General features: G+C 40.8%; 1 protein-coding gene across 4 annotated transcripts; it reads left to right on the forward strand.

The window, feature by feature from the left end:
- Positions 1-1,641: 1,641 nt before the first annotated feature.
- cenpe (centromere protein E) lies at positions 1,642-25,773 on the forward strand. 4 transcript variants are annotated; one of them, XM_041958057.1, is made up of 57 exons: positions 1,642-1,763; positions 2,355-2,467; positions 2,590-2,679; positions 2,797-2,915; positions 3,004-3,123; positions 4,446-4,527; positions 4,633-4,700; positions 4,778-4,852; positions 4,987-5,038; positions 5,245-5,332; positions 5,521-5,650; positions 5,945-6,064; positions 6,169-6,321; positions 6,428-6,578; positions 6,696-6,795; positions 7,242-7,686; positions 7,974-8,030; positions 8,470-8,637; positions 8,782-8,856; positions 9,062-9,130; positions 9,805-9,936; positions 10,917-11,094; positions 11,207-11,361; positions 11,779-11,883; positions 11,973-12,143; positions 12,253-12,402; positions 13,352-13,573; positions 13,678-13,770; positions 13,855-13,938; positions 14,094-14,210; positions 14,326-14,442; positions 14,535-14,756; positions 14,861-14,953; positions 15,038-15,121; positions 15,887-16,003; positions 16,119-16,235; positions 16,328-16,549; positions 16,670-16,762; positions 16,847-16,930; positions 17,086-17,202; positions 17,318-17,434; positions 17,527-17,760; positions 17,913-17,996; positions 18,151-18,267; positions 18,373-18,594; positions 19,414-19,494; positions 19,838-19,963; positions 20,069-20,263; positions 20,369-20,578; positions 21,538-21,750; positions 22,086-22,289; positions 22,383-22,559; positions 22,723-22,820; positions 23,152-23,249; positions 23,999-24,134; positions 24,221-24,567; positions 25,631-25,773. In XM_041958057.1, the coding sequence occupies exons 1-57, from the start codon at positions 1,708-1,710 to the stop codon at positions 25,708-25,710; spliced, it is 7,743 nt and encodes a 2,580-aa protein (XP_041813991.1). In that variant the 5' UTR covers positions 1,642-1,707; the 3' UTR covers positions 25,711-25,773. The 4 variants fall into 4 exon arrangements, with proteins under 4 accessions (XP_041813991.1, XP_041813992.1, XP_041813993.1 ...); XM_041958058.1 differs by having other exon boundaries at positions 22,726-22,820; XM_041958059.1 differs by lacking the exon at positions 25,631-25,773 and adding an exon at positions 24,645-25,577.
- The last annotated feature ends 460 nt before the right edge of the window (positions 25,774-26,233 follow it).

Here is a 26,233-nt window from a genome sequence, read left to right on the forward strand (position 1 = left end):
TTACACTGTGCAATCATTTTTCACCTCTAGAACTACTGAATTTTTAATTTGAGTAATTATATTTCTGTTTCTTATTTCTATTGTTTATATATTGCTATATATTGTAGTGCAATGCAAATATTTGTACTTATTATTCGCTTTTGCTTTCCTGAACCTGTATTTGCTTTCTTTGCTATAATTTCTTTATCCTCTATCTAGAGAGGAGCAACATGATCCAGTTTCCCAATAAGGTATTTCTGATTGTGGAACCTACCATTACAGTAATCACCTATTACTTTTAAACCTACACCTGCTAGTTGCTTACTTTCATACACAAGATGTCTCCTCTTTCATCATTTTCTGACCGGACTCGTTCAAATAAACTACTTCTCATTTTATTAACCGATGGTCCCATGTCCTTTTTTTTAGATGTCGCTCCCCGATTTCAGCTCCGAAGCCATGTCCGCCATGTCCGCCATTCCCACCTCGCCTACTTCCTCAACTCTTACTGAACTCCAAAGATTGGCTCTGGAGTCAACAAGTGTACCTTTTAGGAGTAAGGTTCTCGCCAAATTTATAAAATGGCCTATCTCCCCAAAAGTCAAAGAAACTCATTTTAAGATAATCCACAGGTTTTGTCCAACAAGTGCATTTGTCAAGAAAAGGTTTAGATTTGAAGTAGATCCCTGTGCCTTCTGCCATGAACAAGAAGAAACACTGGAACATTTGTGTTTTTCATGTCCTGTGTCTCAGAAATTTTGGTCTGAGACTGGAAACTGGCTATCGACTAAGATTAACAACATTCCAACCCTTGAAATCCTTCACATTCTCTTTTGTGGACAATTTGAATGCACCTGTCTCCAATTTGGTTAATATTGTATTACTTTTGGGTAAATATCATCTATATTGTAGTAAGTGGAGAAACGTGAAGCCCTCCTTCAACTGGTTTTTAAATAATTTTAAGTTATATTGCTACTTTTCTAACTTTTCCAAGTTTCTGTTATTTTAATTCTGATCCAAGATTGTGATCTATAAGGCCACTGCTCTTTTTGTTGCTTATTGATATGCCTGGACTTTTACACATACTCCTAACACCCCCCTTGTTCCTTACTCTCTCTCCTTCTTCATTCTCTTCTTTTTTCATTCAATTCCTTCTATGTAAGTTGTTTTTAATTATTCTTACCATGCTGTGCACTTCGTGCAATGTGATTTAAAGATTTAATGCGCACCCTCTACGAGACCTTGTATGCACTTGTTCTGTATGTCTCCATTTGTTCAAATCAAGGAGAGAAAATAAAACAACTCCAAAGATCACAATATTTTAATGTTTTTTTTCCATACCGTATTAGGCGCGGTTTGATGACGCCACTCAAGCGGTCCAATTTTTTTCGTCGCTAGTCGGGCGCGAACACATTAACTGTGTAATTAATGTAATTTTGCATTCGGGACCATTGGTTCATATATGAACAATTAATGTTTGTTAAAATGTATTTTAAAAATTGCAATCGTAACCGATTTAGCCCAACCGACTTCCCCGTCACTCCATATGGATCTGTCCACCTGATGACGTTAACCAATCAAATCAAAGTCGACGAAATTCAAACCTAAGGGAGTCACTCCTAGCAGCAGCAATGATTAGGCGTCGTTATTGTTATCGTTTATGACAGTTGTAACGTTATTAGTTTGCGTTCTAATTTCGTGTTTGGTGGGTGACTATCAAACTCAAAAATGACGGAAGAGTCGGCTGTTAAAGTCTGTGTTCGAGTTCGTCCGCTTATTGCGAGGTAAGTTTTAAGCCAACAGCCGTTAGCTAAGTTACGAGGTTGTAGCTAACCTAATATTAGCGTTAATGATAATGCTGACAGACAGCGTTACTTAAAGTAATGTTAGTAATTTGTTATTAGCTAAATCTCTAAGTTAAAAAGTTCTTCTTTCATCAAGTAAAGTTATTTATTGTGTATCTAGCATTAACGGTAAAACGTGCTGCTTTACAGGTTGGTCAAATAAAATGTGCCTTTATTTGCTTAACGCTCGTGCTGTGGAGTCGTAACTTAACCATTATCGGCAAACCTTATGTATTTGAAAGATGGTTTCAAAAACAAGAAGACAGCATGTTTTTGTTTAATGTTTGCTAGTTGCACTCTAACGAACGTCAGAGGTAACTTAAGTCTGTATTGAGAATAAAGCAATTTTTAATTTCTCCCCTAAATTAACGTTTCTTTTAGCTGATGTGTCCACACCTTTGGTCTTAAAGTCATCAGGCATGTTTTTGCTATCCAGACACAAATGAATTCTCACAGAGCAACGTTGAAGGCGTTGTCAGCAAAGTCTGTTGATGTTTCCAGATATACCTTGAGTTTGTGTCCTTGTTGCAGGGAAGAAAATGCTGCATTGGAGAATACAGATCCTGTCCAGCTGTTTTGGAAAGCTGATAAGAAATCAATTCATCAGATTGATGATGGGAATTCCACCAAGAGCTTTAGTTTTGGTATGTTTTACAGCATGTACAGGATTAACAAATGTGTTCACTGTGGTTTTGTTGTTACATTTGAGATATTTAGTGTTGTAGTAATAGAAGTTACATATGCTTTCCTCTTCTGTTGTTCACAGACCGCGTTTTCACTGCTGAAGAAACAACCAATCAGCTATATCAGGATATTGCGAAGCCTCTGGTTGTTTCCTCCGTTGAAGGATACAATGGTATGCAATGAAAACTGAATACATGAGACATGTCTTGCCAGCATGTTGTTCCATACACTTACTGTAGCTGCATGGCGTTTGTTTTGTGCATACATCTATTTTGTGCTTGAACCACAGGAACCATATTTGCTTATGGGCAGACTTCTTCTGGAAAGACTTTCACCATGATGGGGAGTGACCGTATTCCTGGAGTGATTCCTCTCGCTGTGGAAGATGTCTTCCAAACCATTAAAAATGTGAGAAATGTATCACATGTCTGAAGCATGCTTTGTTTGTTGTGTTAATCTTGTTTATTCTAACCAATGACTTTTCTTTTGTCCAAAGTGTCCAAAGAAGGAGTTCCTTCTCAGGGTTTCTTACATGGAAATCTACAATGAGACTGTGACTGATCTGCTTGTTGACAGCTGGAAGAGAAAACCCCTGGAAGTCAGAGAGACAATCAATGTAAGAGGGCTATTTAGAAGTTTGTGGCTCAATGGTACTTTATCTGATCTGTATCCCTTATTACATCTTTTTAATTTTCAACATTTGCAAGTAACTCAAGTTAGAACTAAGATCTGAAACAGTCTTTAAGTTGTGTACTCATCTTTTGTTGGCTGATGACCTGTAGATACGACCTGAATATGAAATGAGCAGCATTAGATCTGAAAATTTGATAAAATGTATCCGACACATTGTAATAACAGGTGCAGCTTTCTATCTAAAATATTAACAGATATGTGTATATATATGTGATATGTATAAAAGACAGACAAACTCTTCTGAAATTGTTTCACTGCAATCATCTTGATCGTTTTAGTTCAAACGTAAACTCTATCTGGATACATTATTGGATAAGGAAAAACAAGGTGTAAATATGTGATGATCAGAAAGTTATCGGATTTGCCTCTGAAGTAGTCTGGCTCGCGTTACGTTCTGATTTTAGGTAGGTGTCAACGCAATCCTTACAACATTCTGGCATCTGAACACCAACATAACAGTGATGCAGATATTTGTTTTCTGCAAACATTAAATATAGGTTGTTGTCCAAATTTAGAGAGCAACCAAGTGACAGGGTGGAAAGAGACACCTCTCACTGCTAATTATACAGTTTGTCTTTTCTGTGCTATGAAATTGTTCATCAGGACTCGGTTAGGGTTAGGGACTGTGAAAAGTACGGGTGGTAAATAAATGATATACGGTGAGAAATACAGTAAGTGTGCGACCGTGTATGTTGCACTCATCTGTGCAGCAAATTTGCTGTAGACAAGGCATATAATGCATCTAGTCACAGAGTAGTCAACACACTGGGACCAACTTGCAATATTTTTTATAGAAAGAAAATTAATGTATTACTTTTGCTCAATGGATAAGAAGATACCAAAAGTTAAGAATATGTCATGGACATTGTTTCACAAGTTCTTTATAGTAGTATATATATTTCTGGAGTCTATATATTTATTTATTTTTATTTTTTTTGAAGGGAGGCCAGGACTGACTTGCCACAACCTCAAATTACTAGTTATAATTAGGAGATCCAATCTCAATGAGGATACGAGAACTCATTGAAAATGCCAGGTGTAAAAATTTAAAAGCAAGATGGGATTATTTATTATCCAGATCTTGTATCTGGATGTAGATTTACTGGGTGCATATTAGGTGGGACTTGCAGAGAGCACATTAACCAGACAACAGCAATGGCAGAAACCCTGAAAAGATGTACTTTCCTATTCCTGTCCTAATTGGAATTCCTGCCCTGATTGTGTCTTGATGATTTTTGTGTGCAGAAAAACATCTATGTGGCTGACCTGACTGAAGAACTGGTAACGTCTCCTGCACAAGCCTTGGCCTGGATTCGAAAAGGAGAAAGTAAGATCTGAGGTTATTACTGAACAAGAGAATCATCCGTACACGTTGTGCGTTCCAGGCTGTGTGTAACAACCAATATATTTTCTCCACTATCTGCCTCTGTAGAGAACCGTCACTATGGAAAGACAAAAATGAACCAGCGGAGCAGCCGCTCACACACCATTTTCCGAATGGTAAGCAACACCACAACAGACAGGAACATGTAGGATTCTGGGGAAATGCAGACTTCTCATGATTTAGTTTTCCTTAGATCCTGGAGAGTCGAGAAAGGAGTGACCCTGCATCAGGGGAAAATGCTGATGGAGCCATTATTGTGTCTCATTTGGTGAGCTAGCTCCGTTTAATTTTTGGCTAGTTTTTCTGTCTTTCTGTTACCTTTGCTTTTTATATTGCTGTCTGTTTCAGCGTTTGTGTTGTGATGAATATTTGGTCACCAGTATTTTTTACTTCATCTTCTAGAATCTAGTTGATCTAGCAGGATCTGAAAGAGCAAGTCAGACAGGAGCAGAAGGTAAGGTGGATTTAAAATTACAATCTGAATTGGGACGCTGTGTAAAACGTAAAACAGAATGTGGTCATTTGCTAATCCTTTTGGACATACTCAATTGAAAACTGTGCAAAGACTCATTCAAGACAAGACACTTTAAGACAACAAATTTTTAATGTTTTTAAATCAACTTCACTGTTTACATGAATCCATCTGTTTCGATATCCTAGGCACACGGTTCAAAGAAGGTTGCAATATCAATCGCAGCCTGTTCACCCTTGGCCAAGTGATCAAGAAACTGACTGATGAAAGCCAGAAGTGAGTAAACACTGGACATGGAGTGCACTTATGATGATTTTTGGCATGGTATGATATAATTATTGTTTAAACAGAGGAAATGATATTTTAAAAATGGTTAACAGCTTTTTTTATGTGTTGAATATGAATTTCAGGTGCTGACATTTGCTAAATATCATTCTCATTCTCTATTCGTTCTCTCTCTTCAGGGGTTTCACTAACTACAGAGACAGTAAGCTAACCCGCATCCTGCAGAACTCCTTGGGTGGGAATGCTAAAACCGTCATCATCTGCACCATTACTCCTGTCACTCTAGATGAAACCCTCAGCACCCTGCAGGTCAGTATAATATGCAGATTTCTGTCCTGCATACCTCCTGATACCATGACATTTTAATATTCAGGTATTATCTTGTAATACTTAATGGTGTGGTACATTTTATGAGGTTTGTTCCTTTCCCCTCAACATTTATGCAAGATGAAGTTCTCCAGTTTAGCAATTGGATGTATGGGTTGAATTTGCTCCCAACATCCAAAACAGTTCATCCAGTTCAGTTTAAAAGATGAGCCATTAGAATGAACATGTTGAGAAATCAAAGCAGATGATGTTTCCTTCAATGTTTGTTTATATTAGTTTGCCAGCACTGCAAAGAAAATGAAGAATGACCCTCATGTGACAGAGGTGTCTGATGACGGGGCTCTGCTCAAAAGGTATCGCAATGAAATTGTAGACCTCAAACGACGGCTTCATGAGGCAAGTGTCAAAACTCACCCCCCCATTTCAGTCATTTTCTGTCTTTGGCCTATGACTGCAAGTTGCTTGAAATATCCACTAATGTCTAGATGACCTCCCTGCAGGTTTCTTCAGTCACACAGACCACAGCAACAGAGAAGGAGGTTCTCTCCCAGCTGCTCCAAGAGAAGGATCAGCTTCAGCGAGAACAAGAGGACAGGATCAAAAACTTGACCAAACTGCTTGTTACCAGCTCAAACCTGGTTCCTGTAAAAAAGGTAAATATGACACAGAATAAGTAAATTATTATATTATCTCAATGATGTAAGAGTACAGCTTTCGCGCCATTATCATAGTTCTAATGTCTCGCGACGTGTCTTTAAGATGCCAAAACGCAGGGTCACGTGGGGAGGAAAGATGCTCAGATTTGCCCGTCCGTCTGCCTGTGTCGGTGCTTCATCTGACCTCAGCTTTGCAGAATCATTCACTCTGAAGAGGAAAGCTGACCGCTCCTGTCTGATGGAGCTGGGTGAAGGTAAGGAAGAGCACATTAAATAAAAATCAAGAAAGTATATGCACACTCAAACTCAGAATTCACCTAACAATTCCCAACTGATAATCTGTTGAATGCATGCATGGTACATTTTAACAGATGATGAGGACTTTGACTCCCGCTGGGAGATTCCTGACGAGCCATCAGATGAAATGGAGATGAGTCAGAGCTCTGTGACTACTCGAAGCTTTGGAGACAGGTGAGTGTCTTTCTGCTAACATTTAGAGTAGTCCCTTCCAAGACAGCAAATTTAACTTGTGAATTAGAGTTTTGTCAACCCACTGTTGTCTTAAATGTTACGTATAATTTCGATATTGTGGTTTTTTAAATGTTCACGTTTTTAAGTTTTCTTCAGTATCAAAGTAATCCCATTATAGTTGTCTAAATAGCCATGGTACATGAAGAGGGACTGCTGATTCAGAGTGCTTTTCATGGTACCAGTTTCCCAAAATGGGCAAGAAACAAATAAATATACTAGAAAAACAGGGTATCTACTGATATCTGTACTGTTTATTTAGACTGTATACTCCAGCTGACACAAGGTGAGGCCTGAGGCTACTACATGTGGAACCAATCCCTGCTCTGACTATTTCAGGTAGTTCAATGTTGAACACATTAGTCATCTTTATTTTATCTTTTTTCCAGTCCAAATGACTTTGTGTCTCCAGAGGGGATACGTGACCTTTCAGGGAAAGTGTCCAACCTTGAGCTGCAGCTGGAAATGGAGAGTCAACAGAAAGAGGAGGCTATGACAAAGATAGAAACATTAGATGGCAGAGTGGCCGAGCTGGAGCTGCAGCTGCAAACAGAGGCCCAGCAGAAGCATGAGACTGTGGAGAAAATACACTCAATGGAGCAGAGGGCAGCGGAGCTGGAGCTGCAGCTACAAACAGAGGCCCAGCAGAAGCACGAGACTGTGGAGAAAATACACTCAATGGAGCAGAGGGCAGTGGAGCTGGAGCTGCAGCTGCAAACAGAGACCCAGCAGAAACACGAGGCCATGGAAAAGGTGGAGATGTTGGAGTTCCGAATGGCAGACCTGGAGAGACGGCTGGAAGAGCAGTGCGACACTCAGAGTGAAACTCAACAGGTGTGCTGTGTATAATCTGCCTGATTTCTGGTGTCCAGACAGCTCATACACCTGAGACAACACAGAATGAGATCACATGATTGCATCTGATTACTGTAATATACTCTCCATCTCAGTCTGACACTGTCCTTAGAGGATGTTTAGAGGACTCCCCTGCTTCATCAAATTGTCCACCTTATCACAACAACAGATGAGAACAGCACCATCTGCATACTGTTAGTTGTTCTTAAACTGGCTTGGCTGGTGTTTGCTGGATTTTGGACTAATCTTCATACCTTGTTTTCCAGATGAGAAGAGAGTTTGCAGAGACCATTGAGTTGTGTGAACATTTGGCTTCAGAAAAGGTAATGCTTGGTCGAGCAAATTCAGTAGCTTTTGGATTTGAAAACAAAATCCTCTTAACTTGTGATCATCTTTATTAAATGTGTGTTGACTACCCTGTTACTGTCATTTTCAGTTTTATCACTCATAGGTTCTGCTTTTGTGGACAAGGTATTAAATATATAAGGAACACTTTAAATCTAGAGTCACTTACTTGTGGAGAAACCGTTGTACTCCCCAACAGTGCAACATGTGCTAAAAACATTCAGGGACTAATTAGAAGTTTTGAGGTTGGCTTGTCAGTGTTTCTACATCAGAATTACATAACATAAGGGAACTATTTCAGTAACAATATGATACGTATTTATTCAAGATAATAGTGACAATAAAGGACATTAGGGCCATGCATTTCAAGGGGAAATGCTTACTGCTGCATAAAGTGACTAACCTGTATGTTTGTAGGATGTGGTCCTCGGTGAACGAGACAATCTGAAGCAGGAGCAGGGGTTGTTAAAAGAGCAGATTGAGAGTCTGGAGAAGAATAATGCTGCTCTGTCACAAGAGCTGGAGGAGAAGAGAGAAATGGACGAGTTCAAGTCTCTAGAGGAGGAGTTCAAGAAAGAGCATGAGGTAAAGTTAATGATTTGTTTCCATTCAGACTCCGCTTACAGTACATGGATCCAAGGACAGTAGAGTTAGATGCTTTTCAAGGTTTCTTTCAAATGATTCTGTGATATTGATTTATTAATTCATTTTGCTTGTGTGGTCATACAGATCGAGTTGCAAAATGAAATATCCTGCTTGAAGAAGACTATCGAATCTTCTAAAGTCCAGTTCCTGGAGCTTCAGGTAAGATGACGTGCTGCTAGCCATGAACTACACAACTGACTACAAAAATGTTCACCACATTTTCCACAATAAAGATATTGAGGCAAATGTGGTGAATTCTGAAATAGTTTGCCATAATAATGTTTATTATTCCTGTGATTATTAGAAGTGAGACCAAACAATCGTGACAGTTTTGTTAGATATTAACTATTTTTGTTTTTTCTAGAAAAAAATAGAAACTTTGTCTGAGGAGCTGAAGAAGAAAAGTGACTTTGCAGAGGAGCTTCAGAGTATGGTATGTGTGTAGTGTGGTTGTGTTTATTCATTTTTGTTTGTTTTGTTTTTTAGTTCATCATATAAAGGTATAACAAATCATAAAGGTACAGTATGGAGCCGGTCAATGACTCCAAAATGACTCTTTTAGCAGAGCTGCTGTTTTACAGTTAAGCAGACGTTCCTCAGGCAGGCAGGTTGTATGGAGTGCTGAACTATGGGCACAGATGAAGAGTAGTAATAAGTACTACATTATACAACACTGAATACACTAGACCAGGGCTTCTCAACTTATTACTCAAAGATCCGCATCGGGTTTTTATCCAAGGTCAGAGGTCCAAAACGATTGTCAATAACAAAATAACATTTAAACAATCAATTAACGTCACATCTCTTGTGACTGGGCCAGCACAAAACAAAGGCAGACAAGGCTCAGACTGTTAGTCCATTGTGTACTAGAGGAAAGGAGTTTCTGTGATTTAGGAGCTGATAGCAAATTGTCTGAGACAGTGAAAACTTGTGAATGTGTGTGAACTCTGCTGAAATAATACAACACTCTCTCCAGTGGTTGCCATGACAACAATATCAATGATAGTGATTTTATGAGCCTGTAGCTGTGTGAAAATCCATAATTATAACTTCATACATAACAAGAAAATGAAAGCAGCCCAATTGTGTCATTTTACCTCCTTGCAGAGCGGTAAGGATCTGGTGCAGGAGGTGGCGACGCTTCGTCGCTCTCTGGATGATGCTGAGGGCATCAGCAGAGACACAAAGAAGGAATGGGCTGTCCTGCGCAGTCAAAACATCGCTCTGGAGGAGACAGTTGTAAGTGGGGTGAATGCCCACAGTCTGACAGTCTACTGTTCAGTCAAAAAGTTGATTTAACATGATTAACTGTTTTGCCCAAAAGTGAATTGAGTGTTCTGTCTTGGCCTGCTTCTGCCTTACTATATGTATGTACTATATGTAAGAGGAGGTAAGGGCTTCCTCGTGGCTTAGGTGTTAAAACCCTGCTGTCTGTAAACCACAACTTCCTTTGTTCAAATTCAATTGGGGGCATGTTTATTGCATCTCTCTCTTCCTGCCATCTAGCAAAGCCATAAAATACTCAAAAATCAATGTTATATTTTAGTTCTAGTTCATTTTCACACTGACTTATTATCAGTGCTACATGGTCTATGAGGAGAAAATCAAAACATTTCTTATTGATTCCAAGTTTATTCCTGTAACTTGCAGAAACAATTGTGTACTTTATCTGCCTTATTTTCTCTGTTGTCACAAAGAGCTCACTCAAACATAGGTGGTTATGAGCATTATTAGTTGAGCTTGCAAATGGACATCTGTTTCTACCCAACAGTTGAAAACATCTGTCACTGTAATCTTATGTGGGGATACTTGCTGTATGGTTGCCACATTTTGCCTTACATACAGTAGCTGTTGACCCTTTAGATTCCGTACGTACTATCATGCAGCCCATGCATGGCCTGCTTGTCACTGCCCATGAACTGAACCAGTCTGATTGGAGCAGACCAGCAGTCTCCTGTGGCTGTGGTTTGGTTGTTTGGTGTGCACCAGAGTTAAAGCTTAAAAGAACTGAACCCAATGGGAAAAGACACCAGAGCTGAACAGGAAATGGTGGCGTAATTAGTTTGGATATGTGATATGGCTCATGTGTAGCGCACGTGTTCTGTTTGGTTCCATGTGTTTATTGTCATAATGATTTTGTAATAACTGTAATAATGACACCTAGACCAGTGTCTGTGTCTTCTTTTACGTAGTGTTTCTTGTCCTGGTGTTCTCTCCAGGTAACTCTGACTGCCGGCCATGAGAAGATGGACACTGAGGTCAACAGCCTGCGTTTTCAACTTGAGGCAGAGAAGTCACGCTGCAGAATGATGCAGTGTGACCTCCAAAAAGAGCTGAAAGTTGTGTTTGATGAGAACACCAAGCTCACCACTCTGCTAGATGGAAAAGTCCCAAAAAGTAGGTTAAAAGTCAGCGTGTTTTTATAATGTAACTCTGCTAATCTGATTGTGAGTGTATACATTCAGTCTGTAAAATCATATGGGAGTCGTAAGATGTCCTCTGTCTCCAGATCTAATAGACAGCGTGGAACTAGAGAGAGCAGTGGCTAATCTGAACAAAGAGCTAATAGCGTCTCGTGAAGCAGAGGCGGCCCTCAGAGTTCAACTGGAGGATCTGGCTTCATACCAGGCTCTCCCAGATAAAGTGGACAATTTGATGAAGGAGGTCAGTCTTCTAGACATCCTCTAAGGACGGTGTCAGATTGAGTCGAAGAGCAGATTACAGTAATCAGATCTCTTAAGATCTCTTAACTGCAGAGAGAGACCTACTCAAGATGGATGCATTGCTTTTTCTACATGTTAAAATGATAACACAAATCAGTTGATATCTTTTTCACGTTTCATTTTGACGCATTAATTGGGTCATCCTCTCACAGCACCAAAAATGTGATACAACTAGATCATTGTTTTAATTTGCTGACAAATGTCAAAATAATTAATATATAATAATTTAAATACATTTCTGAAGTTCGACTTACTGTGTTGCCATCCTTTTCAATTTCACAGCCCTTGTTCTATATTGCATCTTCTCCAGCGTTACCTTGTTTTGTTCTGGATTTACAATGTATTCTCTTATTTTTAGGCTGCAGAGACACAAGTTGTTCTACACTCTCTTCAAGATGAGCTCCAAGAGCAGAGGCAGAAAAACTCTGATTTGGTGAAACTCTGTGAGCAGAAGGACTCTGATGTGAGTTAAATGTTAGTGGTGCAGTTTTTTTCTTCAACTAATCTTACATTGTCAGTGTTCTGACTTATTGTTGGGAATCTTCCCAAAAGATGCTGAGCCTGTCACAGGAACTTCAGTGTGTGCGGGATGAGAAGGACAATCTCCTGATGGCCGGTGTTCAGAGCTCTGCAGAGGAGAAGGAGGAGCTGCTCTCGACTGTGGCTTCTCTCACTGCAGAGAGAGACCAGCTCAAGATGGACCTGCAGGAAAATGTTGAGATGGTGAGTTATCACACTTCACCAGTTTCCATTTTAAAATGCACTAATTTCCATCAGCTGTGTTTGTTTTTTGTCTCTGCATGTTGAAAGCAAATATTCTTTTACCAAACAGATGATTGACAACCAGGAGGAGCTGAGGACAGTCCTGGAGAAGAATCGTGAACAGAAGGAGCGGCTCAAACAGCTGGAGACTGCACAAACATCTAAACTGGATGGTCCTCCCAGTGAGATGAGTGCACAGCAAGAGGAGCTGCAAACACATGTAAGAGTTTCTGATAAACCGGGAAAAAAATTCAATCTCGCATGATGCATTTTAATAACTCTAAAGCTTATTTCAGCTTCAAATGTATTCATTGTGAGATGTGATTTGTTTCCGTACCAGTACCAACACTGAAATTCTACTTCATTCAGACCCTTTCTTTGAGAACAATAAACATGTTTGTTATACAAACCCTTTCTTCACATATGAGAAGAAATCAAAGTTCTCAAATGTTAAATCAGCTGGACAGTAACTTTGCATGAATGGAACAGTCCAAGTTAACAGACTGATTTAATGAAACAAGATTATGAGTCTGACCAGAGTTTAAAGTTTAATACTTGACATATAGAATTGTGAACTCGGGGGAGTTGTTTGAGGGGGCACAGCTGGAGCACAACAAGGCTTCAATGGACCAGAAACAAAATATGGGAATGGTCATGTGTCATGCGTTGCAATGCGTCACAAAACTTAAAATTCTGTTGTGTATGCTGCTAATGGCTAGCAAAAACTTGGAACAACAAATATTAATCTGCAGCCCAAACGAGTTTACTTTTGGATTCTGGGTCAGTTGTTTGGTGCAGTGTTCTCTTCACAATGCAACAATGAAGCATTTTGAATTTGCTCCAGCTCTGTTTCGGGCCTCTAAATGGCTTCTTCCACATAGAAATTGAGGCCAAGGCTCATGGGTATTGTTTGATTCAGAACAATCTCCCAAGCCAGACTGATGGAGTAAAAATTATTTCTCAGAAAATTTTAAATAAAAGCAGGTGGGCTATCCAGGAGCCTGCCATGCTTCTATGTTGAATTACACTGAGGATATCAGTACAAATTTAAATGAGAGTTCAGAATGAGGATGAGGATGGCTTCAGGTTTGATACCCATAAATAATGTATAATCAGTACAAAAAGATTGAATATGTCTTGTGTAAATAATTGTGTTCACAATTTAACAGTTGAAGACTCTGGCTGAGGAGCTTGAGAGTGTGCGAGCAGAAAGAAACAGTCTGCTGTCTGAGAGGATGACCAGCATGCAGACTCACAGTGAGGAGGTGGAGAAGCTGCTGTGCAGAGTGACGACTCTCAGCGAGGAGAGAGATCAGCTGCAGGAGATACTGGAGGGATTGAGACAGGAGAAGCAGCAGCTCAGAGCAGAGCTGGAGGACAGGATGGAGATGGTAGGTTAACACTGTTTCTTCATGTGTGACGATTATTTCATGTCTATTCAGCCCCTGTCTGCCCAGCAAGTGAAACAGGAAAAGTGAAGTGTTTTCTGTCACAGGTTGCACAAGCCCACAGTGAGTTTAACCAGCCAGAGATGTTGCCCTCAGAACTACAAGTGCGTGATGAGGCCGTAACCCAACTTCAGCAAGAGGTAAGAGCACTTGAATTAAATCTTATTGTCACCACATCCCACCAAAAGACTCAATTCAACAAGAAATGGCATTTCCCCCCCCAGATTGAGCAACTGCAGGCTACTCTACAGGTCGTCAGTGAGCAGAAGAGCCAGTTGGAAGATGATCTGCAGCGTAATGTGGAGATGGTGAGGGGAAGTTGATTTTGGTCCAACAGATAGCTAGTGCTTTGAGGTTTAGATGTGATCACACTGTCAGTGATGTTAATATGCTGACAAATGTCTTGCTATATTTCCTCTCGTATGGATCAGTGGAAAACTTTCAACTGTTTTCTCATTTGTAGGCAACAGTCTCTCAAAGCCTCCTACATTCACTTCAGCAGCAGCTCCAAGAGCAGAATCAAAGATACACTGACCTGGAAAGACAAAGCCAAGAGACACAAGCTCAGCTACAACAACAGGTTTGTTTCGTGCTGCATATTTCACCAAAGCTGTATGTTTAGAAGTACTTTTTTTCAGAAGTTCTTTAGGCCCTTTGATGTGGATTTTAAATGACAAGGTGTTTTCTGATTTTAGGTGTCAGAGACTCAGTGTCTTCAGCATTCTCTTCAAGAGGAGCTCCAAGAGCAGAAGCAAAAGAGCTCCGATCATATGAAACTCTGTGAGCAGAGGGAATCTGACTTGGAGCAACAGGTGAGCTGAAATATGAATAAAGGATATTTTTCAAACTGATTCTTCATTGTCAGTGTTCTGACTGGTCGTCGTAAATCTTCCTCTTTGAACAGGCGAAGACTCTGAGCGAGCAGCTTGAGAGTGCGCGAGCAGAGAGGGATGACCTGTTGTTTAAGAAGGAGACCGTGTGTCAGAACTCCACAGAGGAGGTGGAGAAGCTGCTGTGCAGAGTGACGACTCTCAGCGAGGAGAGAGATCAGCTGCAGGAGATACTGGAGGGATTGAGACAGGAGAAGCAGCAGCTCAGAGCAGAGCTGGAGGACAGGATGGAGATGGTAGGTTAACACTGTTTCTTCATGTGTGACGATTATTTCATGTCTATTCAGCCCCTGTCTGCCCAGCAAGTGAAACAGGAAAAGTGAAGTGTTTTCTGTCACAGGTTGCACAAGCCCACAGTGAGTTTAACCAGCCAGAGATGTTGCCCTCAGAACTACAAGTGCGTGATGAGGCCGTAACCCAACTTCAGCAAGAGGTAAGAGCACTTGAATTAAATCTTATTGTCACCACATCCCACCAAAAGACTCAATTCAACAAGAAATGGCATTTCCCCCCCCAGATTGAGCAACTGCAGGCTACTCTACAGGTCGTCAGTGAGCAGAAGAGCCAGTTGGAAGATGATCTGCAGCGTAATGTGGAGATGGTGAGGGGAAGTTGATTTTGGTCCAACAGATAGCTAGTGCTTTGAGGTTTAGATGTGATCACACTGTCAGTGATGTTAATATGCTGACAAATGTCTTGCTATATTTCCTCTCGTATGGATCAGTGGAAAACTTTCAACTGTTTTCTCATTTTTTTCTCAAAAATTTTTATTGGCATTTATTTGTTATTACATTAAAAAACAAATTAAATGAAAATTTGGACCACATTAACATAGGTCACAGATCAACAATTGAACATTCAAACATACACACACAATAGACTTGCACAAATTATATATCAAAATTCATAAATAAATTTAAATATAAAACATGGTCCACATTTTTACAAATGAGGCCTACTTTCTGGCTTCTATAATGTTCATATATGGTTCCCAGAGGTAAACAAATTCCTTTTGTTTTCCTTTGACAATGTATGTTAGTCTCTGTAGACCATTACATTCTGAGAGTTCCTTTATCCACTGTTTTATAGAGGGAGCGTCCATATTCTTCCACTGTAATGCAATAACTCTCCTGGCTTGTAAAAGTCCAAAGTTCAGCAATTTAGTTTGTTTCTTTGTTTGTGTGAAGCCCGCTGGGTAGATTCCAAGCACACAAAGTTTAACATTTAAGGGAATGTTGATGTTTAACACCTCTGACAAACAATTGGTAACATCTTTCCAGAATTTCTGAATCTTTGGGCATTCCCAGAGACAGTGAAGAAGAGGTCCTTTTTCATTTAGACATTTCAACTGTTTTCTCATTTGTAGGCAACAGTCTCTCAAAGCCTCCTACATTCACTTCAGCAGCAGCTCCAAGAGCAGAATCAAAGATACACTGACCTGGAAAGACAAAGCCAAGAGACACAAGCTCAGCTACAACAACAGGTTTGTTTCGTGCTGCATATTTCACCAAAGCTGTATGTTTAGAAGTACTTTTTTTCAGAAGTTCTTTAGGCCCTTTGATGTGGATTTTAAATAACAAGGTGTTTTCTGATTTTAGGTGTCAGAGACTCAGTGTCTTCAGCATTCTCTTCAAGAGGAGCTCCAAGAGCAGAAGCAAATGAGCTCCGATCATATGAAACTCTGTGAGCAGAGGGAATCTGACTTGGAGCAACAGGTGAGCAGAAATATGAATAAAGGATATTTTTAAGACTGATTCTTCATTGTCAGTGTTCTGACTGGTCGTCGTAAATCTTCCTCTTTGAACAGGCGAAGACTCTGAGCGAGCAGCTTGAGAGTGCGCGAGCAGAGAGGGATGACCTGTTGTTTAAGAAGGAGACTGTGTGTCAGAACTCCACAGAGGAGGTGGAGAAGCTGCTGTGCAGAGTGACGACTCTCAGCGAGGAGAGAGATCAGCTGCAGGAGATACTGGAGGGATTGAGACAGGAGAAGCAGCAGCTCAGAGCAGAGCTGGAGGACAGGATGGAGATGGTAGGTTAACACTGTTTCTTCTAAAGTGTTCCTCTTCATGTGTGACGATTATTTCATGTCTATTCAGCCCCTGTCTGCCCAGCAAGTGAAACAGGAAAAGTGAAGTGTTTTCTGTCACAGGTTGCACAAGCCCACAGTGAGTTTAACCAGCCAGAGATGTTGCCCTCAGAACTACAAGTGCGTGATGAGGCCGTAACCCAACTTCAGCAAGAGGTAAGAGCACTTGAATTAAATCTTATTGTCACCACATCCCACCAAAAGACTCAATTCAACAAGAAATGGCATTTCCCCCCCCAGATTGAGCAACTGCAGGCTACTCTACAGGTCGTCAGTGAGCAGAAGAGCCAGTTGGAAGATGATCTGCAGCGTAATGTGGAGATGGTGAGGGGAAGTTGATTTTGGTCCAACAGATAGCTAGTGCTTTGAGGTTTAAATGTGATCACACTGTCAGTGATGTTAATATGCTGACAAATGTCTTGCTATATTTCCTCTCGTATGGATCAGTGGAAAACTTTCAACTGTTTTCTCATTTGTAGGCAACAGTCTCTCAAAGCCTCCTACATTCACTTCAGCAGCAGCTCCAAGAGCAGAATCAAAGATACACTGACCTGGAAAGACAAAGCCAAGAGACACAAGCTCAGCTACAACAACAGGTTTGTTTCATGCTGCATATTTCACCAAAGCTGTATGTTTAGAAGTACTTTTTTTCAGAAGTTCTTTAGGCCCTTTGATGTGGATTTTAAATGACAAGGTGTTTTCTGATTTTAGGTGTCAGAGACTCAGTGTCTTCAGCATTCTCTTCAAGAGGAGCTCCAAGAGCAGAAGCAAATGAGCTCCGATCATATGAAACTCTGTGAGCAGAGGGAATCTGACTTGGAGCAACAGGTGAGCAGAAATATGAATAAAGGATATTTTTAAGACTGATTCTTCATTGTCACTGTTCTGACTGGTCGTTGTAAATCTTCCTCTTTGAACAGGCGAAGACTCTGAGCGAGCAGCTTGAGAGTGCGCGAGCAGAGAGGGATGACCTGTTGTTTAAGAAGGAGACTGTGTGTCAGAACTCCGCAGAGGAGGTGGAGAAGCTGCTGTGCAGAGTGACGACTCTCAGCGAGGAGAGAGATCAGCTGCAGGAGATACTGGAGGGATTGAGACAGGAGAAGCAGCAGCTCAGAGCAGAGCTGGAGGACAGGATGGAAACACTACAGACTGAGGTTCGTAATGAGTCGTGCCGCCGGTGTCCGTGTACAGTGACACAGCTGTCAACAAAAGGGTTATGATCACTATCAGGAAGACTTTTTAGCGCAGTTTTTTGTAAATATTTAAAGGATACAAATGAATAATCGGCCCATATCACCCTCAACAGATAGCACAGCTGAGTACGTGTCTACAGAACGTAACTGAGCAGAAGAGGCAGCTGGAAGATGATGTGCAGTACAACATGAATATGGTGAGGCATCTGGTCATCATATAATCCAACTAAGGTGTATTTTTGAGGTTTTTGTTTTTTTCCACTGTTAGATATACTAATACATTGCCAGTTTTCTAGTTTTTCTTAATTTTTCTGCTCCTGATGACATGATTGTATATTTGACTGCCAAAAGGTTTCCACAACACAAGAGCTTCTGACATCAGTCCAAGAGGAGCTGTGTGAACAGAAGCAAATGAACACTGATCTGGAGAAACTGAGTCAGGAGAAGGAATGCTCTTTGGATCAACAGGTTTGTGTCTAACACCTTGCTTTGTTATTAGTTGAAATGATTTGCTTTTGTGAAACACTTGTTTTCTGCGTGGGGTCATCCTTCTAACTGTTCCCTCCATCACAGATGAGGACTGTCACTGAGAAACTGGAGAGCATTGAAGCAGAGAGAGACAGTCTGCTCTCTGAGAAGGAAGCCAGCTGTCAGCGCTCCGCAGAGGAGATGGAGAAGCTGCTGTGCAGAGTGACGACTCTCAGCGAGGAGAGAGATCAGCTGCAGGAGATACTGGAGGGATTGAGACAGGAGAAGCAGCAGCTCAGAGCAGAGCTGGAGGACAGGATGGAGATGGTACGTTTGTTCAATTATGTAGGTCAAGGTTACAGGGAAACAGTTAGCCAGGTTCTGTCCAAAGTGGGAAGCAAATGTAAAGCTCACACATTACCTTGTTATGTCTCTTGTTAAAAATGCACAAAAACCAAAGTGTGAAAAGTGGTTTTAAGGGAGGTTAGGTGCAGACTCTTTCTTGCTGGCTGACGCAGTCTCTGCTGGTTGCCTGACCACAAGACTCTAGGATGTTGTCGTGTGTGGATTATTAGCAACATATTTGGTGCATTTATTTCAGTTTTTACTTCCAAAAGAAGTGGTGTTGATCATGTGGATAAACTGTGTTCCAAAACCTCATCAGTTACTTTGGTGTGTACCATGTTATAAAAGCTGAGACAAATGGTGGATATTTTTGCCAAAAATTAAGACCCAGGTTGTATTAACCTGCCATTATCCTTTGAATAACCAGCCAACATCCAAAAAAAACAAAAAAACATCCTTAGATGTAGTTTGGGCAGTAAATGGGTATGATGATTGAATACAATTGTGATTAAGTTATTGGAGAAATAGACATGCACAGTTGTCATACTAAATGTACAGAGATATATTCACTTTGCTTTAAATGTTTTTTTATCTGACCTCTGAATGATGTTTTGTGTAAACAATAACCATCAATGAGATGAGAATGCTTCTGACATGGTGGATGGTCTCTAACAAGGCCCCTCTTTTATACATTCAATCAATCCAGTGGGGCTTTTGTTGGTCCACGTGCCTCTGTTAATGTCTCTGTCAGCTGTCAGCCTGCTCTCAATGACCTGTCACTGTCTCTGTTGTTACTGTCAGATGCAGCAGCTGGAGCAGCAGCTTCAAATGTCCAGAGAGAAACAAAGTTGTGTTGCAGCTCAGCGGGACGCCTCACAGCAGGTTTGTCAACAGTCCTACATGAGAGATGACTTTTTTTTTTTCTTTATTTGATCATGTAGTCGCATTGAGATGATCAAGGTCACTTTTGTAACCGAGTAACTTGCGTACAGTAGAGAAATAGAACAGAGACGATACCCAATAAAACACAGCCAGTCATACACGGGCACGAGTTCTGGCTCCTTTGTCTTATCAGTATTCTTAACTTAAGTTTGAGGCTCTGCAGAGATGTCTGAAAAGGCAGACTGTAATCTCACCACATTCATAAAAGATATATCATCTTCATGAAAATGAAATATTATCAGTTTGAGGTTTTATTTTATTTTTTTCCCTCTTCTCATTTCAGTTGCTCAGTGAAGCCAACACAACCATCTCAGCACTCCAAGAGCAGCTGAGCAGTTTGGATCAGAGCACCAGTGCAGTCAAGGAGACAGCGTTGTCTCGGCTGCAGGACTCTACTGGGCAGATTCAGGTGATTCCATCAACAGACTTTTATTATTTAGCAGCTGAACATCATTGACATTCTAACCTAAGAGCTCAAAATAACTCTGATACCACTGAACTCGTGTGATTGCAGGAGTCCTTCAGAAGATTCCAGCACTTCATAGACACTTGTTCCAAGTATAACTCATCAGGTCTGGTCAGTGCCCTTAAAGCACAGTGTTTCCTGAAGCAGTCTTACCTGACCTCTCTACCAAAGCCTACCATGAACGCCTACACGACAGTCTGTCAGTTGGGACTGCAGACTTTTCAAAGTCTGGGCAACTTTATGGTAAATTTCTTTTTTCTTCTATTTTTTCTTTGCTCTTGAAATTCCATAAAGGTTTTTCTCTGTTGGTCGGGCGATAACCTGAGAACTCCTACACTCTACTTCCAGGAGCACCTTAAGGTGCAAGCACAGCTCTACAGGAATCTGTTTGAGGAGTTGGTGAAGAAAGACTTGGCTGTTTTTGAGGAGAGGCGTCTGCAGGATGTGCTGCTGTGCAGAGTGGAGGCACCCAGTTACTCTGTCAAAGACGAGGACTTCCACACTCTGTGGGAACACAGACTGACTGAGCTGCTGGACAAGAGACACCTCTACCTGCAGGTGCGCTCTGCATTTTGAAAAAGTCAGAATGTTTTAAGCCCCATTTGGACAGGATTAACATTAGAGGAGGGAGGTAGGGGATTAAATATTCACTATCCTCCTCTGGAATTTAACTCATCATTGCAAAGTGGCTGAGACATAGACACTTGAGTCAGAAATCATTCTCCTTCTCAGAGTCATAACTCGGACAAGAAACACCGTTGATACAACAACATCAATGCCATTCAGTGTGACTTACTCTTCCCAAGGATATCATTATCTCAGATCTCAAGAATAAACATAAATAAATCATAGAAAAAACTGCTGCAGAGCTTGCCTGAGAATCATTAGGTTTGAAGTTTCAGTGTAATCCAATCATAAATGTCCATGGGTACACACCAAACAGGAACCGCTAATGGCTACTTCAGTATTCTTTTAATGTTGTCAATTTGACAAAATGTAAACAAATATAGGGCAAAAAAAAATAGCTCAAAAGAGATCAGTTGTACCTGTAGCTCAGCATTGGATGACTTTTTTCAGGGTCTTTTTCTCCTGATGGCTTAATTCTTTTCTGTTAAAGATAATAATAATGTCGAAGGACAAGCATCTTTTCCAGCTAAAAAAAACTGATACCCACTTACAAGGACATTGCTCTGGAATAGCTTTAAATTGGTAAAGCAACAGGTAACTGCTTCTGTAATTATTACTGGGGTGGACTCCGAATCGGATTAAAATCACTGACCAGTGCAGTTAATGTTAAAATCACCCACCTCCTGTAGAGGCATTAATCCAGTCTGAATGGGGCTTTACAGTTTGGGGGCTGAGCAAGTAAATTTATGCAGAGCAGTTTGAAGTCATTTCACACATAGACTTAAGTCATATATCTCACATCTGTTACACACTGGATTTCTGATTCCTCACTATATTTCCATTTCTCCAACATTACTGTACTGAAGATTTGTGGTGTCTTTGTTTTATAGAAAATGGTCAGCATTTCGGAGAAGCTCTGGGCCAACATGGCCTCTTTCCCCAGTGAGCTCTCTGTTGAGTCCAGAGAGAGGGAAAAGTTCAAGGAGCAGGTGCAAGCCATGTTCACCAACCAGCCAATCAGCTTCAGCAGACTGGACAGGATCCTGAGCTGTGAGCTGGACCGCAGATCTGCTGTGTTACACAGCAGGAAGATGACTCTGCAGGTAGTGTTCATTTGCTTTTCTGGTTGTTACATGCTTTTGGTCCTGTTTGTCAAACCCAGTTTAAATTTATGCTGACGATTACTACAATTTAATGGACACCTGCCAACCAATCAGAATTAAGAAGTCTTAGTCATGATGGTACACAAATTACAAGTTACATTGTTGATTTACACCCATGCTCCTTTCCATATGCAGCTTTTATAACAGGATTCAGTCCAAACCTGCAACCCATTCATCTTCATTGACTCTAGTTATTTAGAATTGTCTTAAAGGTCAAGTTATGTATGTATTGATCGATATTTTCTAATGTCCTGTTATCCACCTGACTCCTGCAGGGCATCATTGATGAACAGAATGGTCTGTTTAAAGAGCTGAAGCTGCTGGAGGCCCAGGCTGATGCTCAGCTCAGCTCAGAGAGAAGCAAGAGTTTCACTCTGCTGAAGGCGATGGAGGGAGCTCCTCTGAAGACCGAGCTGTCCCTGCTAAAGGACAACCAGCGACTTTCTCTTCAGCTCCAACAAACTGAAGAAAAAGTCAAAGTATGCCTGCCACTTCTTTTCTCTCAATCCCACATACACTCTCCTGAAAGCTGTCTGTTTGCAGATGGTGACAGGCATTGTTCTGTTTTTCAGGCTCTGTTTGCACAAAATGAGCAGCTGGAGGACACTCAGGTTAGAGCCAGCGACGTGGTGTCCAACCATAAACAGGCTACTCAACTCCTGCAGACAGAGCTGCAGGACAGCCGTGCACAGGTGGAGGAGAGAGAGAATACAATCCAAACCCTCAGGAGCAAATTACAAGAGTTTGAGGTTCGTCTAAACATCTCATTTTCAGGCCCATCGTAACAGACGTAAGAGCTGCCTCAGTTACAGTCGACAGAGCACATTCTGAGCAGGTGTTGACTTTCAATTTTGGTTCGTGGACTTATACTGGGTGGCTTTTTGAAAATAATATTGTCTGTTTCTGGCTCAGAAGAAATCAACCAGTGGTGCTGAGCTGGAAAAACTCCAGAATAAACTCTTCAAGGTGGAGGTGGAGCTGAGTTCAGCATCTGATAAACATCAACAAGAGTAAGAGCCCTTTGGATGCATTGTGACCCTTTGTTTTGTTTATTCTTCTGTTTTTGTCTGTATTTTTTAGTCTTTATCTTTATATTAGTTGACCATGCCTCATGGCTTGTTGTCATGTCAGGATATCTGCAGTTACCTTCTCTTTAGCTGTTTCAAAATTTATCAGCACATGGTGAAACAGGCTTGGTTGTCACTTCATCAGTACTTCATACCTCTGACATATTAAGTCATAAGCTGGCCTTCTCACCTCTTTCTCCATATTAGGAGAAAATACTAAGGTTTTTATTCATCCAATGACTGACTGCTCTGACCAGAGATTTGCTTTTCCCAGGATCCAGAGGATGACCACTCTGCTGAATGAAAAGGAAGGCTCACTAAGGAAGCTCAAGGAAACCCTGAGGAAATCTCAGCAACAAGGAGAGGAGTCATGTAAGTCAGCCTTTGTCTGTGTTGTTTTTATCTTGTGAAAGTTTTCTATAGTGACTGTTTTATGAGATAATTGTTAACATTGAAGCAGGATCACAACATGCAATGAAACCTCTGTCTGGAAATATTGGAAATATTTTCCTCCCAATAAAACTGATTATTCATGTTCATCTCACAAACTGTTTTTAACATATAAATCTATTTATGTCTCTTTTTGGTGTATATTAGGTGTGCCGACAGCATGTGGCCTTTATAGCACCTCTTTATTTTTGTCAGAAACAGAACTGCAGGATGAATGCTAATGTTGCTCTGTGTCTGCTTACTGTGCACGTTAGCAGCTGTTTTGCGAACATATTTTTCCTACATATAGATGCGCAGAACCCAATAAATTTAGCCTTAACAATAGTCATTTGTGCTCTGAAATGAATCATTTCTACACACAGATGAACAGAACGTTATATTGACCAGCATTGTTAACATTTTAACATACATTCAAGGGACGTCAAAGATGGCACAACATCGAGTAGGAGGCAAACTGTCAAAACTGGCCAGTGATGTTGAAAGAACTTCCAAAGTACGAATTTGTGGAGACAAGTTAAGAATGAGCTTACTCCTGACATCTGCCAAGATGTTTAATGAAGCTCATGATAGGTGGCTGTCAATTTGCTTTTTTCTTGTCCATGGCCAGAACTTTAAAATGTGTTACCCATTTGAAGAGGAGATTAACACTGATGTCGTCATGATGAATTCAGTCCTGCAGGGTGAAGACCTTCATGCCAGACTGACCAACCCCAGAGGTTTGGTGATCAAGAGCAGCATTGTGCTGGAAAAGACCAAACTAGAGGAGGAAACCAAACAGCTTCAACTGAAAATAGCTGAGCTGGATAGGTAAGATGAACTGGTTTTAGGGTGGAGGGGGTTTTTTTTTTACACGTTTTAGTCCAGCTCTGACATCTCTCCCCATGTCATATCAGCTTGGTGTCCAGTCAGCAGGCAGAGATCAGCAAGTGGAAGAGCAGAGCCATCAAACTGAAGGGGAGGAGCACAGCTGAGGTGGAGAAGCCTTCGTCACCTTGCACTGTGACGAAGAGGGGCCTTCCCATGAACTCAGACTCCTCCAACTTGTTTAGTTCACCCAAGAAGCTCCTGGTTACTCCCAAGAAGGTCCTGGACTCTCCCAGGAAGGTTTTGGAGTCTCCCAAGTTCTCTCTGCTCGACTCCCCCAAAAGCAGATTCTTTGATGTGGCTGGAAGCTCGGAGCTGATGTCCAGAACCTGTCCCAAGCAGTTCTTTGATAACTCCGGCCTCGGAACCATTCCAGGTAAGCCATGTCTAAGGTTCCCCTCCCTGTACTGTTTGTCTTAACCTGATAAGGACCTGAGCTGTTTGTTTTGCCAGAGGTTTTTCTTGTTCCTGATGCACCAGATGAAGAAAACGGTAAGGGCTGAAACATCACTGTGTGTTTGGGTCATCACTGAAGGCTGACTAACAGAAGCATGAGGTGTTGGGTCTTCACCAGTCTTCCACGAGCCTTAAACCTTAATCAGTACAAGGGCTGTGTGTACATCTGTTATGGTTTATGGTTTACATACACCGGTGATGGAACCAGTTTACTGCCCCCCCCTTCATACACACACACACACACACACACACACACACACACACACACACGTGCATACAGACTGACAGAGACTCCTTCCATTTTACTCAGATGGTGATTTTGAAGGATCTAAGCCAAACATTTTTAACCCACTATTTTAATGTTTGAGTTGGAATGCCAAACTTTAATGATTTGATTAAATTCAAATATTTATTTATTAATGTTATAATTTGTATTCGTTCCCAGTGTAAGGACTTTTGTTCATTTTTGTCATTAATAATAATTCATATATATTTGTTTTTCCAGGTGAAAATTGCGTTCATTAACTACTGCCCATAATTTAAACTTTGAAGCACAGGTTTTGGCAGAACATACGAACAAATGGCTTCTGAAATGTCAAACAAATTCCAGCCACTATTCTCAGTATCATTAACATCTAACATCATAGTGCTGCTTTTGGAGTATATACAGAAAGTGTAGTACTCTACTGTGATGGCATAATATTCTGCATTTCTACACTCATCATTGTTTGGTTTATTAACTGGAAGTAAACCACAAACACACACTGGTGGGTGAGTGAAACACTTGATTATAACCTCTGCTTGTTATTAGCACTCTAAAAAGAAATATTCATGGAAAACTAATTAGACTGACATGTGCAGTGGGGTTGGTTTAAGAATTCTGTGAACATCACAGCCACTGAAGGACAGAGACCAGTACGATTCACTTGATGTTTCCACATTTCTTGAGAACTGTTTTGGCTTACGAGTCTGGTGTGTTGCAGATGCAGCTGTGGGAGCAGACAGAAAGGAGGAGTGGTGGCCTAAGTCTCCAAAGCAAGAGGATATGTGTAAAACACAATGACATGTCCCTCAAGTGTCTGTTTTTTTTAAATGTTTCAGCAGTGTTTTAGTAATAAAGTGTCTCTTTATAAAGGACCTGATTCTGTTGTCTCATTCACATTTCAGTCCAGTGCACACATCATTCATTAGATTTAATTAGATCTGTGTTGCTGCACTGACTTGCAGTGATGATTAGTAATCCAGAATATTCAGGAATGATGCTGTGACACTTACTGAATATACTATATACTGTACATGTTTAAAAAAGGTGTGGGGTCTGTTCATACGTCTAAAAATGATTAGAGAGCCCTTTAGTGCCTCCTTCATACAGGTCCAGCACTATAACTCCCTTTTCATACTGGGGGCCTCCACAGAATTAGCTGTCCGACCTGTATCTTACAGTTCAGCCTGAGAGGCAGAATTGAAATAGTTCTGTACTTATCTTTTTCTAGAAGTCGTACAAATGAGAAATACAGTAGAACTTCCTCTGAAGATATCTGAGCAGATAAATAGTGGATTGGTGACAAAGGACTGAGGAATAGTTA

This window comes from Chelmon rostratus, chromosome 18 (assembly GCF_017976325.1).
Source record: "Chelmon rostratus isolate fCheRos1 chromosome 18, fCheRos1.pri, whole genome shotgun sequence".
In the NCBI taxonomy this organism is placed as follows: domain Eukaryota; kingdom Metazoa; phylum Chordata; class Actinopteri; order Chaetodontiformes; family Chaetodontidae; genus Chelmon; species Chelmon rostratus.

What these genes read in the sequence shown, in the direction of transcription:
- cenpe (XM_041958057.1), top strand. Translation starts at nt 1,708, where the DNA reads ATGACGGAAGAGTCGGCTGTTAAAGTCTGTGTTCGAGTTCGTCCGCTT. An exon ending in TCCAGTTCCTGGAGCTTCAG is followed by an intron (nt 8,857 to 9,061) that starts GTAAGATGACGT and finishes TGTTTTTTCTAG; the next exon opens with AAAAAAATAGAAACTTTGTC. An exon ending in CGGCCTCGGAACCATTCCAG is followed by an intron (nt 24,568 to 25,630) that starts GTAAGCCATGTC and finishes GGTGTGTTGCAG; the next exon opens with ATGCAGCTGTGGGAGCAGAC.